General features: G+C 44.5%; 1 protein-coding gene across 3 annotated transcripts in view; it reads right to left on the reverse strand.

The window, feature by feature from the left end:
- Positions 1 to 13,514, reverse strand: part of znf106a (zinc finger protein 106a) — a 138,005-nt gene that overhangs the window by 31,424 nt on the left and 93,067 nt on the right. For all 3 annotated transcript variants that reach the window (XM_063054475.1, XM_063054487.1, XM_063054483.1), the window contains 8 exons: positions 12,690 to 12,759; positions 11,986 to 12,140; positions 9,796 to 9,856; positions 8,635 to 8,976; positions 7,529 to 8,330; positions 6,754 to 6,809; positions 6,003 to 6,148; positions 11 to 145 (listed from right to left, as the gene is read on the reverse strand). In XM_063054475.1, the coding sequence (XP_062910545.1) occupies positions 11 to 145; positions 6,003 to 6,148; positions 6,754 to 6,809; positions 7,529 to 8,330; positions 8,635 to 8,976; positions 9,796 to 9,856; positions 11,986 to 12,140; positions 12,690 to 12,759 (1,767 nt within the window). The remainder of the gene's footprint in view (positions 1 to 10; positions 146 to 6,002; positions 6,149 to 6,753; positions 6,810 to 7,528; positions 8,331 to 8,634; positions 8,977 to 9,795; positions 9,857 to 11,985; positions 12,141 to 12,689; positions 12,760 to 13,514) is intronic.

A 13,514-nucleotide genomic window follows, 5' to 3' on the forward strand; every position in this document is an offset into this window, starting at 1 on the left:
CCACAAATACCTTTACATCATAACATCGGACGGTATGGTCACTGGATCCAGTGTACAGGCACGCAGTCTTTCCTTGCAGTTGTATAATCAGTAAGCAGTTCACCTTGGTACTGTGTGGCTCAAACGTACCCACACACTGCCGACTCTGAAAAAAGTGCAAACAAATCCCCAGGCCAAAGTTGCATCTAACAAAATGTTTGTTCAGAAAAACAACTAAGTTTGATTTTTATAACAGTGCAAAATCCTTAGCAACTCAAAGTTACCACTGGTCCAAGGTTCTCATACACCTCTTTAGCCAATGCTTTCAAATTTTTATATATCCACATTATATCCATTGCCTGACAACCAAATTCAAGGAATCTGGAGGAGATGGGAACAATTGAAATGGTGGGCATGAATTTTCTTAAAGATTTTTAAAGAGAATAAATATATTGGAGAGGATGCTGAGGAGATTGAGCAGGATGCTGCCTGGGATGCAACATTTCAGTCAAGAATAGAGAATGGATAGGCTGGGTTTTGCTTTTTTAAATTTTATTTATTTAAAAATACAGCACAGAATAGGCCCTTCCAGCCCAACAAGCTGGACTGCCCAGCAACCCACCTATTTAACCCCAGCCTAATCACAGGACAATTTACAGACTTTATTAAACAGCTGTAGTTGAGTGTGTCCCCATGAAACCAATCAGAAGCCCTGCATGAACCATGAAATCCAGAATTTGCTGGGAGCTAGATCAGCAGAATTCAAGAATGTTACGAGATGCAGGTATGATCTCTGGAAAGCCATCTCATGGGTGAGGCGGAGAATCCAGATTAAGAGTGGAATCACCAAACACTGCTCGATAGTTGTGGCAGGGTTTGAATGTCATAAGCTACAAAGTTAAATTTAGCAAATTAGGGGACAGACGAGCTTTGCTTCCAGATGCGCTCTAAGGCCTCTGTGCTCGCTTTGACCACCAGAACAGGGAAGAACCATTGCGCACCCCCACATCTCCCAATGATCCTTTGGTCCTCATATCTGACGATGATGAACGAGCTCTGTGCAAGAGGGTGAATCCAAGGAAAGCATCTGGTCTGGATGGAGTACTTGGCCGAGTACTGAAGACCTGTGCTGATCAACCTCTCGCTTCGGCAGTGTGTGTTCCCACCTGCTTCAAGCAGGCTTCAGTCATACCGGTGAAGAACATGGTAACCTATCTTTATGAGTATAACCAAGTGGCACTTACAACCACAGTGATGAAGTGTTTTGAGAGACTGGTGTTGAAACATAACAGCTCCTGAGTGGTGACTTGGATCCGCTCCAATTCACCCACCAGAACAGGTCCACAGCTGACGCTATCTCATTGGCTCTTCACACAACTCTGCAACATCTGGACAGCAAAGGTGCATACATCAGGATGCTCTTTATGAATTACAGCTCAGCATTTAATACCATCTTCCCCTCAAAACTAATCAGTAAACTCCAAGACCTGGCCTCAATAACCCCTGGTACAATTGGATCCTGAATTTCCTCACTTCTAGACGCTAGTCAGTTTGGACTGGCAAAATCATCTTCTCCACAATTTCCATCAGCACCGGTGCACCATAGGGATGAGTGTTCAGCCCCCTGCTCTAGCCACTTTGACCCGGCTGGTGGCGTAGTGGCATCAGCATCGGACTTCAGGACAAAAGATCCCCGGTTCGAATCCAGCCAGCTGGCTCCCCTGCACGCTTTCCATCCGTGCTGGGTTACGAGCTGGTGATATCTTTGGAAACTCACCCCGCAGAAGGCAATGGCAAACCACTGCTGTAACTTGCCTCGTACGTGATTCCCCACTACTTCAGAGAGACGTGGAGGGAAATCGTCCGCTAACCGGAGAAACTCCGGATGTAACGTATCTGTCCTTTTCTACCCACTTTGCATCTATGATTGTGTGGCTAAATACAGCTCCAACACCATATACAAGTTTGCTGATGACACCACTGTTGTGAGCTGTACCAAAGGGGCTGATGAATCAGCATACAGGACAGAGATTGAAAATTTGGCTGAGTGGTGTCATAACTAGAACTTCTCAATGTCAGCAAGACCAAGGAACTGATTGTAGACTTCAGGAAAGGGAAACCAGAAACCCATGTGCCAGTCCTCATCAGAGGTGGAGGGGGTCAGTAACTTTAAATTCCTGGGTGTCAGTATCTCAGAGGACCCATCATATAGGCGTAATTGCAAAAAAGCACCTCTACTTCCTTAGGAGTCTGCAGAGATGGCATGTCAAAAACCTTGACAAACTTCTATAAATGCATGGTGGAAAGCTTACTGACTGACTGTATTATGACCTGTTATGGGAACATCAATGCCTCTGAGCGGAAGAACCTACAAAAGGTAGTGGGTTCAGCCCAGTACATCATGGGTAAAGCCCTTCCAACCATAAAGCACATCTACATGAAACAATGTCATAGGAAAGCAGCATCCGTCATCAAAGATCTTCACCACCCAGGCCATGCTCACTTCTCGCTGCTGCCATCCTGTACAAAGTGCCTCAGGACTCTCACCACCAGGTTCAACAACAGCTACTACCATCAACCATCAGGCTCTTGAACAAAAGTGGATAACTACACTCATTCTATTTCTGGTGTTTCCACAACCGATGGTCTCACTTTAAGGAGTCTTTATCTTGTAATTGCATGCTCTCATTATTTATTGCTATTTATTTATATTTGCATTTGCACAGTTTGTTGTCTACTGCACTCTAGTTGATCTTTCATTGGTCCTGTTACATTTGTTATTCTATAGATTTGCTGAGCATGTCAGCAGGAAAGAGAACCTCAAGGCGTAACATGTTTGTAATCTGATATTAAATTTTACTTTGAACTTTGATTTACAATGACTTACTAACCAACATGTCTTTGGACTCTGGGAGGAAACCGGAGCACCCAGAAATCATACAAACTCCTTACAGACAGTGCCAGACTAAAACTCCAAACTCCAACCCTCGAGTTGCAATAGTGTTGCGGAAACCATTATACTACGCTGGTGCCCCAAACTTTTCTTGAGAGTGGAAGAGGCAGAGGGTTGCTTGAATGATGTTTTTAAAAATAGTGAGGGGCACAGATAGCATAGACAGTAGGAATCTTTTCCCAAATCATAGGTTTTTAAAAATAGACAGCATAGGTAAAGTAAATTTATTAATGTACACATTATTATGCGCTATATGGAGATTCCGTCATCAAAGATCTTCACCACCCAGGCCATGCTGCCATCAGAAAGCGATTTGGCATGTCAACAAATACACTCAAAAACTTCTATAGTTGTACTGTGGAAAGCATTCTGACAGGCTGCATCACTGTCTGGGATGGAGGGGCACAGGACCAAAAGAAGCTGTGGAAGGTTGTAAACCTAGTCAGCTCCATTTTGGGCACTAGCCTACAAAGTACCCAGGACATCTTTAGGGAGCGGTGTCTCAGAAAGGAAACTTCCATCATTAAAGACCTCCAGCAACCAGGGAATGCCCTTTTCTCACTGTTATCATCAGGTAGGAGGTACAGAAGCCTGAAGGCACACACTCAGCGATTCAGGAACAGCTTCTTCCCCTCTGCCATCCGATTCCTGAATGGACATTGTATCTTTGGACACTACCTCACTTTTTTAAATATACAGAATTTCTGTTTTTGCACATTTTTTAATAATCTATTCAATATATGTAATTGATTTACTTGTTTATTATTGTTTTATTATTTTTTTCTGTCTCTGCTAGATTATGTATTGCATTGAACTGCTGCTGCTAAGATAACAAATTTCACGTCTCATGCCAGTGATAATAAAGCTGATTCTGATTCATTTTCTTGCAGGCATTTACAATAAAAAGAAATACATAAGACTTTATTAAAATCTGTACATAAAAAGAGACAACAAATGAAAAAATAATGCTGAGGGCATGAGTTTTAAAGATCCCTTTAAAGTGAGTCTGTAGGACATAGAATCAGTTCAGAGTAGTGGTTGTCGAATTTATCCATGTCAATTCAAGAGCCTGATGGTTATAGGATAACAAATTCGGTGTGGGACCCAAGGCTTCTTTATCTCCTACCTGATAGCAGTAGGAAGAGGATATAGTCTGGATGGCGGGAATCTTTGGGGATGGATAAATGCTTTTTTGTGGCAGTACTCCATGTTGAATTCAATGGTGGGGAGGGCTTTGCATGTAATGGACTGGGTTCTGTCCACCACTTTCTGTAGACTTTTCCTTTCCTCCCCATTGGTGTTTCATACCAGTCCATGATGCAGCCAGTCAGGATATTCTTCACTATGTGTAGATCTGACATGTCACCAAAATCTTTGACAAACCTCTGTAGATACAAACTTCTAAGAAAGTGGAGGTGCTATCATGAATTTTTTTGTGATGGCACTTATTTGCTGGTCCCAGGGCTGATGCACTAATGAAAGGTACTTAGAAGTTACTGACCCTCTCCATCTCCATTCCCCTGATGAGGACTGGCTCATGGCCCTCTGGCTTCTTCCTCCCAGAGTTAATAATCATGTCTTTGCTTCCATTGAATGAGAGGTTGCGTGACATCACTCAACCAGATTTTCAATCTCCCTCCTATATGTCGATTCATCAACACCTTTGATTTGGCCAACAACCAGTGGTGTCATAAGCAAACTTAAATAAGGCATTGGAGCTGTATTTAGCAACACAATCACATGTATACAACACATAGAGCAGGGACTTAGCACATCGCCTCGTGGTTAACCTGTGCTGATGGTAAGTGTGGAGGGGTTACACAGTTTGCCAATCCAAACTAACTGGGAACCGCCAGTGAGGAAATCAAGGATCCGGTTACACAAGGAGGGACCGATGCCGAGATGTTGGAACTTAGTGATGAGTTTTGTAGAGATAGTAGTGTTGAATGTTAAGCATCCTGATATATGCACCTTCATTGTCCAGGCATTCTGGAGCTGAGTGCACAGCCAGTGAAATGGCACCTGTTGCGACAGTAAGCAAACAGGAATGCATTCAGGTCACTCCTCAGGCAGGAATTGATACGCCACACAACCAGCCTCTCAAAGCACTTCATCATGGTGGATGTAAATGCAACTAGACAACAGACATTGAACCAGGCTACTATAGTCTGCTTAGGCACCAGGACAACTGATTCCTGATTCAAAGTAGGTAGGCACCTCAGACTGCCAGTTGATTAGGACACATCTTCAGTACTTGACCAGGTACACCTTCTGGGACAGAAACTTCCTGCCTTGCAGATAAATACAAGGTGTACAGGAAATCTGAGGAAGAATTATCTAACCCAGAGGGTGGTTGGAAGCTGGAACACAATGTATGAGAGTGTAGTGGAGGCTGGGTCAATAACACAGAATAAATGTCTGTGCCAACCACAATGCCAAATTAAATTAATTCCATCTATCTGCAAATGGCCTATATCCTGCCTTTTCATGTGCCTGTATAGATGCTTCTTAAATGCTACTATGAGATCTGCATCCACATTGTATAAAAAAATACTTGCCCAAATACTGTATCTCTTTTAGACTGACCTCTCCTTACCATAAACCTATGCCTATTGATATTCCACTCAACACTGGAATGGTGGACTGAGCAGCCTGTTTCTGCGCTATTTGACTGTAATACAAGAAACATAACACAGATGATAAAGGTTCTTGGAGATGCACAGTTAGTGGAACCACGAGGAAGGTAAAGGAGTTTTCCAAGGAAGAACAACTTAAACAACAGGAGTGTGAAGCCAGCAAGTCACTGTGGGAGGAAGGAATCAGCTGGTGCTTTAAAGTACTGGATAGGGCCCATTAATGGAATGGGTACAGGGAGATGAAAAGTACAGCTATTTCCTCAAACCGATCAGGCACATCGTAATCACTAACACAAGTAAAATTAATCATCTTTGGCTCACAGGGATAACCTTCAAATCACCCCCCACAACAAGCAGCAACAAAAACCTCTCATGAAAACGAAGTCTCCGAATAAACCAACAAGCAAACTGAAGTCTTTTTAGATGTGCCTCACCGTCAGACTGTAGACGCGCACTGTTTTATCAGCTGAACAGGTGTAGAGTTGGCCACTGTGTATCTGCATGGCATTTACAGCTGCTTGGTGACTCTCGAATACTCCCTCGGTTGGATCTTCCTCTTCCCCGTCATCAGAGGACATTTCTAAAATAGAGGCACACACCAGCAGTAACACTCCACATTACCAAGCCTCAATCTTCCCATTTCTGAGGCCATTCCAGCTGTAACTCTGTTAGATTTGACCTGGAAATCCAAGCTCCACCCTTCTCTGGGCAGTTAGGAGTGTAGATGTTGCTGCTATCTCTGGCAGGAAATTACAGCTAAGGGTTAATTCTAAGTTTTGGAACAATGCATGAGAGATGACCAGGTTATCCCAGAACATAGGTAAGCATGGAATCCATTCACAGAACCTGCTAGGCATCAGATATTTACAGCTTATGGCGATTGCAGCAGATTTACTAAAGTAAATTGTTTATATACTGTAGACTTTTAAGTGCAGGACCAAATATGCTGATTATTACTGTGTATATCCCTGCTCCCAATCTCACGGCCAGTAGGCCAATGACCCAGGAGTGGTGTGAGGAGTTGTGGGGGGTGGTGGGAGGTAGAGTCTGAATGCCGAGTCCTGCTTTTATTTCTGTCTAAGGCCACATGAATCAGAAGTTACTCAGACAGTGGGTGCTCACATAGGGATAGGATAGACGGACGTGGTGCACAGAACGAACATCGGGTTTCTAAGTTGTTGATACCTGATGTGTTCCTCGATTCCTTCTGTGAAGACACGGGAGTTTGAGTCTCAGCCACACTATTTAAAGACAAAAAAATGTTTTTGCATGAAACCGATAGGTACTTAATGTCACAGAATACTGTACCTATCCCCACTGCCTGCCCTATCTTGTTCATCCACCAATTACAGACATCAGAGAGAACACCCCTACACTCTCTGCTGTAACTCACAGAGAAGCATTCCAATCGGGCGGGAAACTGAGGGGGGGGGTACAAAATGAAGCACAATGCAGAGGGTGGGGCTGAGTGGGGGGCAAGGGAAGAAGGGGAAGGGACAGTAACAGATCAGTTGAAGAAATGGAGAAGGGGGACCGAGACAGCAGGGTTGAGGCAGGGAGGATGGAGGGGCGTCAAGGGGAGGGTGAGACAGGGAGGGTTAAGGCAGGGAGGGTGGAGGGATGTCGAGGGGAGGGGTTAAGGCAGGGAGGATGGAGGGGTGTGGAGGGGAGGGTGAGACAGGGAGTGTTAAGGCAGTAAGGATGGAGGGGTGTGGATGGGAGGGCGAGACAGGGAGGGTTGAGTGGGGAGTGACAAGAGGATGGGGTTCCTACAACTCTGAGCCACAACTGCTGAAGGTGGAACCTCCAGCAAAGTGTACGGCTGGAGGAAGAAGTGATACTGGAGGGGCATGGATAACCAGTGAGCTGGAGTAAGTTGGGTGGGGAGATTGAACCAGTTGAGGATGATAGTCTTCTACTCTGGGTGTGAGGGGAGCTCATTTTTCGCAGGACATCTCACCTTCTGGTGGCCACATCAGTACAACTCGTCCCTATTTCGCTGGTTGAGGTCACCTCATCATAGGCTGCCTTCAGGTGAGCAGCACTGCCTCGAGCCCTGGCCGCCCGCTCTCTCTTAGGTGGACTGTCAGGCCGCTCATTGCCAGATTCCAAAGACTCAATAGCTACCACTTCTGAGGTGGGGTTGCTAACTTCCAGAAGCTCGACAGAGGAATCACTGTCTGTGGAGGCACTCCGCATCTTGCTCTCCTCTTTCTGACAGCCTCTGGTCCTGAACACCAGGGGTTCATCTGACTCTTTATGGGTTGAGGTTGTGACCTTTGCCTTGGTGACCTTCTTGTTCTTCAGTTTGCGTTGAGGTCGGATGAGCTCTGCATCCTGCTCTGTGTCACTATTCTCCCCTGCTTGGGCCGCTCGAGACTTTTTCTTCCTGAATTTCTTTTTCTTCTTGGAGCTTTTGCTGTCGGAGGGAATTATGGAGGACTCAACCTCCTGTTGTAGTTCACTTCCCTGGCTCTTATCGTCTCTCCCCAGAAACCTGGGGCCCTTATGGTGCTTGTCCATTAGCAAGAAGTTATGGTTCTCTGGCACAGCAAATAACTCTCTTTGTTCATATGTTGCAGGCTCAGCCCCTGACCTCTGGTCAGATACAGGAGTGGCAGTGCCAGTCTTTGCATTGTGATCCCTTGTCTGGTGCACCACAACAGCCTCCTCTCTATGGCCCAGTGGTGGGAAGCCCTCAGTCATATGTTGGAGAGATGAAGGCAGTGTGATTATGGGGAACCCAGTTGATGTAACTTCACCTGCAGAAACAGGATGGGAGATGTAAGCCTCACATAGCATACAGGATAGAGGAAGCATCAACAGCAGTAACTTTCACTTCCTATGACATTACACATTGTCCCTGTAACTGGAGAATCATCACAGCATGCCATGCTCTCATTTGGCCTCTTAAATGTTCCAGCTCTTTCAGTGCAAGTTAATTGCAGATGAGGCAGATTTTAAGGCATTCCTTCAAGAAGATGGAGAAAGTGCACTGACTGACTGCTGTGACATAGCAAATGACTTTTGAAATGTTAAAGGTTTTGGATCAAATCTCAGATATACCTTTTGAGTGGGCTCCTTGAAGAGGGGCTGAACCATGGCAATCATTCAGCATCTGGCCAGCGAAGGTAAGTGCTGCAGACATCTTCATGTTCTCCTCTATCCTCTTTGGAGAGACAGGCTCTTGTTTAATGGACACAGGCAAGGGATTCTCTGTAGCAACCTGGAAACCTGGGGCAGCTTGAAACGGAGGGTGTAGGTCAGCAGTGGATCCAGAGCAGGAAGGTGGGTGAAGTAAGGACGAGAAGGGGATATGGAAGCTGAGCTCACATGTGCTTCTGTGCAGACTGCCATTTTCTGTTACTGGGCTCTGCACCAATCGCTCTCCAGAAGGAATGTTGGAATCTGGAGACCAAGAGGACTTGGTCAGCAAAGAAGAAGATGCAGCTGACAGCAATTAGTATGACTAACATTAATCATCACAGTAACACATATAAACACCATTATCCTCTGCCTTTGACAGCACAATCCAGAAGAAGTTAGTGGATATCTTTGGTTCTAAGTCTTCCAATTGAGTGTGGTTATTCACTGGAGTGCACTTGAACCCAAGAAGCAACTTCTGCCATCAGACCCTGCACAGATATTTGTACTTGCGATATCCTCCCAGGTGGCATGCACTAGCAATGTGTTTCCCTTCCAAGGAGTACTGCCTTCCAGATGACACAGCAGGCATCAACTGCCATGCTCTACGGGAGCTGCCTATCCTCACTAGAGGAGGCAAGTTTGACCTCTGTGGTGGCTACACATGGGATCACCAAGGATTACGGTAAACCATGTAACAGTCCCACATAGCAAGGATTGAGGAGCTCCCATGGGGGCTCCCACACAACGAGCTGTCTCTTTGGAATCCTCTTCATACCACACTACATCAGGCAGCAATGTTCCCTGTATGGGATACTCCTGTATACTCTCTTCATTTCCTGTCCTTTCTTACAGTCCAGACATGCCCCTCCCCCAAAACTCCAAAATACTCTCCCAACCCCCTGCACTCATGTTTCAGAATGAAATTTGCATTCATTGTCACTCAGCTCCTTACCAAACCACAACTGAAATCACATTTTCTCAAATGCTTAGGACCACACCAGATAGTATCAGCATAATTCTAAGGAGATTCTCTGACTGAAATGGGGAAGGGAAACTGAGTTCGAACTCTTTGAAACAAACCTTGCAGTCCTTGAAGGATTTCTATTCTCTTGGTCCTTAGTGTATTCATTTCCAGGCTGATCTGTGTGGAAGACAAAATGGATGGCATGACTACAGCACAGCTAATGTTTGCAGAGAGCTGTTCTCACAGGAAACTTAAGGAATTTTACTTAACAGCTTTAGACAATAAATAACTACATCAAAGGAAATTAAAAAGGCTTTAAAATTGAATGGCGACATCTTTAAAAGTCATTATCAGACCTTGGGTAACACCCCCTTTTGTTCCCTTTCTACAACTGTCACTCTGTAAGCATTCTGCTGTTCATTCGCAGACCTACGGGAGTGATTGGTAACTTGGTATGGAGAGCTGTTAAGGCAGGATCTCCAAAGAGTGAATCTACCATTCAAAGTCATACACCAGTAGGTGGGTAATGTGATGCATCAGCAGCCAGACATCCAGTTTGCAGATGACAGGGAAATTGGTCGAGCAGGTTATACACCAGCACAAAAAGTGAGCCTCTGGCCTACAATGCTTAAGCTGGCCATCAAATGAACCGATGGTATGAGTAGGTGGTGGATGGGCTTAGTTTATTGATCAATATTAATCATATCATATCAGAAAATGAACAGTGCAATGAATATTGAATCTAATCCTAAGTCTGACCATGACTATGTATTTAGATCTGAATCCCACAGCAAAGGCAGCTACAATTTGGTCCCATTTGGTCCTGGGATAGAGGGGTCTCAGTGTACCAGATCATGAACATTAATGGTGGCAGCACAAGTAGATGGTGAAGAAGCACAGGAAACTTGCTTTCATTAGCTAGGGCATAGAATGCAAGAGCAGGAGGCTGTGGTACACCTTATAAAATTTGATTAGGTCACAAATGCAGCATTGCATGTACTTTTGGATGTGTCTGCAGTGAAGAGGATGCTGAGGAGATTCACCAAGATGTTGCACTGGATGGAGCTTTCAGTTATGAGGAGAGGCTGGGTTTGTTTCTCAAAGCAGAGGAGGTGGAGTGCTGATAAAATGGTGTACAAAATTATGTGAGGCCTACATAGATAGTAGGAGAGCACGGCTCTATGATTTGGTATTAGAGGCCATGCAAGAAAACAAAACTCCTCTTACAAGCTGTTTTACTGGCTCTTCACTCAACCCTGGAACATCTGGACAGCAAAGATGCATTCATCAGGATGGACGCTCTTATCGAAACCAAATCAGCAATCAACACCATCATTCCCTCAAATCAATAACCTTCGAGACCTTGGCCTCAATACCTCCTCGTACAATTGGACCCTTGAATTCCTCACTTGCAGACCTCAGTTAGTTTGAATTGGTGACAACATCTCCTCCACAATCTCCACCAGCACAGGTGCACCAGAGGGCTGTGTGCTTTGCCCTGCTCTACTCACTTTACACTTATACCTGTGAGGCTAAGCACTGCTCCAATGCCAAATTTAAGTTGCTGACGACACCGCTGTTTTTTGCCGAATCCAGCATATAGGCGGGAGACTGAAAATCTGGCTGAGTGGTGCCATAACAACCTCTTACTCAGTGTCAGCAAGACCAAGGAGCTGATTATTGACTTCAGTTGGAGGAAACTGGAGGTCTATGAGCCAGTCCTCATTGGATGATCAGAGATGGAGAAGGTGAACAATTTTAAATTCCTCGGTGTTATAATTTCAGAGGATCTGTGCAATACAAAGGAATCAACTTTCTTAGTGCCTCAACTTTCTTAGAAGTTTGTGAAGATTCGGTATGATATCTAAAACTCTTGACAAGCCTCTTTTGATGTGTGGTGGAGAGAACACTGACTGGTTGCATCACACTCTGGTATGGAAACAACTACACCCCTCAATGGAAAAATCCTAGTGGACATTGCCACATCACAGGTAAAGCCCTCCCATCATTGAGCACATCTATATGAAGTGTTTTCACAGGAAAGCAGCATCCATCATTCAAGACTCCCATCACCCAGGTCATGGGTTTCTAAGCTTGCAGAGTTTATTATCTCTCACATACAGCTCTCTGGTTGGTGCAGTCTTTCATTGATTCCATTACGGTTGTTGGACATATTGAGTATGCCAGCAAGAAAATGAAACTTGGGTTTGTATATGATGGCATATATGAACTTTGATAATAAATTTACTTTGAACTTTTGTCTATTACATCCACACCTCACTCCTGCGCTGTTTCACTGAAAGTACCTGTTGTTTAAGCAGCAGCAACTTCTGAACCTCAATATACGCAGCTTGGAGAGCAGATCGAGCCTGCAGCAAGTTTCCATCTAATCCTTGGCTTGTTTTATTCAGCTCATCCTCTCGCAGTGAAATGCTCAACAATTGCTCCAGCTGGCTCCTTTCTGCAATCAAAAACTTTCAATGTTGTACACTGGTGTAATTTAGAATGGTACACAGCTTAATGGGCAAAAACTGGTATACAGTGAACATAAGGCGATGCAACTGAGTGTACAACAGCTCCAATACATACAGTCTACCGCACTGTTAGTAGCCTTCTTTCACTGAAACTCTAAGCAGCTCCCAGGCCTTGGGTTAATGAGTGATTTATACAGTGCTGGTAGATCTGAATGCAGGTCCCAGCAATTTGAAAGAGGGCAATATTTACAATATAATCCAGCACAGGAGTCAAGAAGGGAGAATAGCATGAAGTTTAGTGAAAATGATTCAAGGTAGCACAGCAGACTCAGCAGTGCAGGGAGGGGGACACTGGACAAGCTCACATTGTAAGGAAGTGTCTCACCATTAACAAGACTCACACTGCGCAAAGCAAATGTAGTGAAAGTGGGCCTGAGGTACAAAAATTGGATGGAAGTCTTATCATATGCTCAAGAATCAGACAGCACAGTAACTGCAGCATCCAAAAGGCCGAAACCTACAAGTAGCCTACTCACCTCTTTTACTTTTGATCTTTCTCCTCTTATTATTTCTCTCTAAACCATGAAGCTCTGGAGACAGGCCATCCTACAGGAAGACAGAAAGGCTAAGTCATTTCTGAACAGCAGTCAACACACTAACCATTCAATCATGTGCAATCTGGAGCCTGGTTCAACCACTAACACAACTGTCAAAAGAAACATGAACAAACTAGAAGTTCACATCTCAAATCTTGACCCAAGTAAGCAGAACCTAACCCAGATTTAGCAGTTAGGAGATAAAAAATTTTCAAATAGAGTTTCTGTTTGATCCCAGCTCTTGCCGTAAACTATGCAATTTAGTGCGGAGAGGTTCAGGGTTTGCTGAGGCCTGGAACGCAGATTACCTGACGTATTCAACGAAGAATACAAAGAAGCTGGGAACTGCAAACTCATTACAGTCAAATAGTATAACCAACTGGTCAAAGTCAAACATTCATTCAAAGTACATTTATTATCAAAGAATGTTTGCTTACAGGTAGCCACAAAGCAAGAAACCTGAAAGAACCTAATTAAAGAAAAAAGAAAAAGACCAACACCCAAGAAAAGGGGAAAAAAACATAAATCAGCAAATAATTGAAGAGAACAACATTCCAAACCAAACTGAGCCAGGAATAGGCCCAAAGCCTCGCTGATCAATTCACCATATTAACAGGCTTGGGGGCAGTCTTCATAGACTCAGTGCCATGGAGAGAGGAGTGACCTTCGTGGAGAGCAAGCGAAATCAGCTCTTCCCTCTAATAGCAACACCCTGTCTTTTCAGTCTATCTGGGCCGGTGCTTAACGTGACTAAACAACAGAACA

This window comes from Mobula hypostoma, chromosome 1 (genome assembly GCF_963921235.1).
Source record: "Mobula hypostoma chromosome 1, sMobHyp1.1, whole genome shotgun sequence".
Lineage (NCBI taxonomy): Eukaryota > Metazoa > Chordata > Chondrichthyes > Myliobatiformes > Myliobatidae > Mobula > Mobula hypostoma.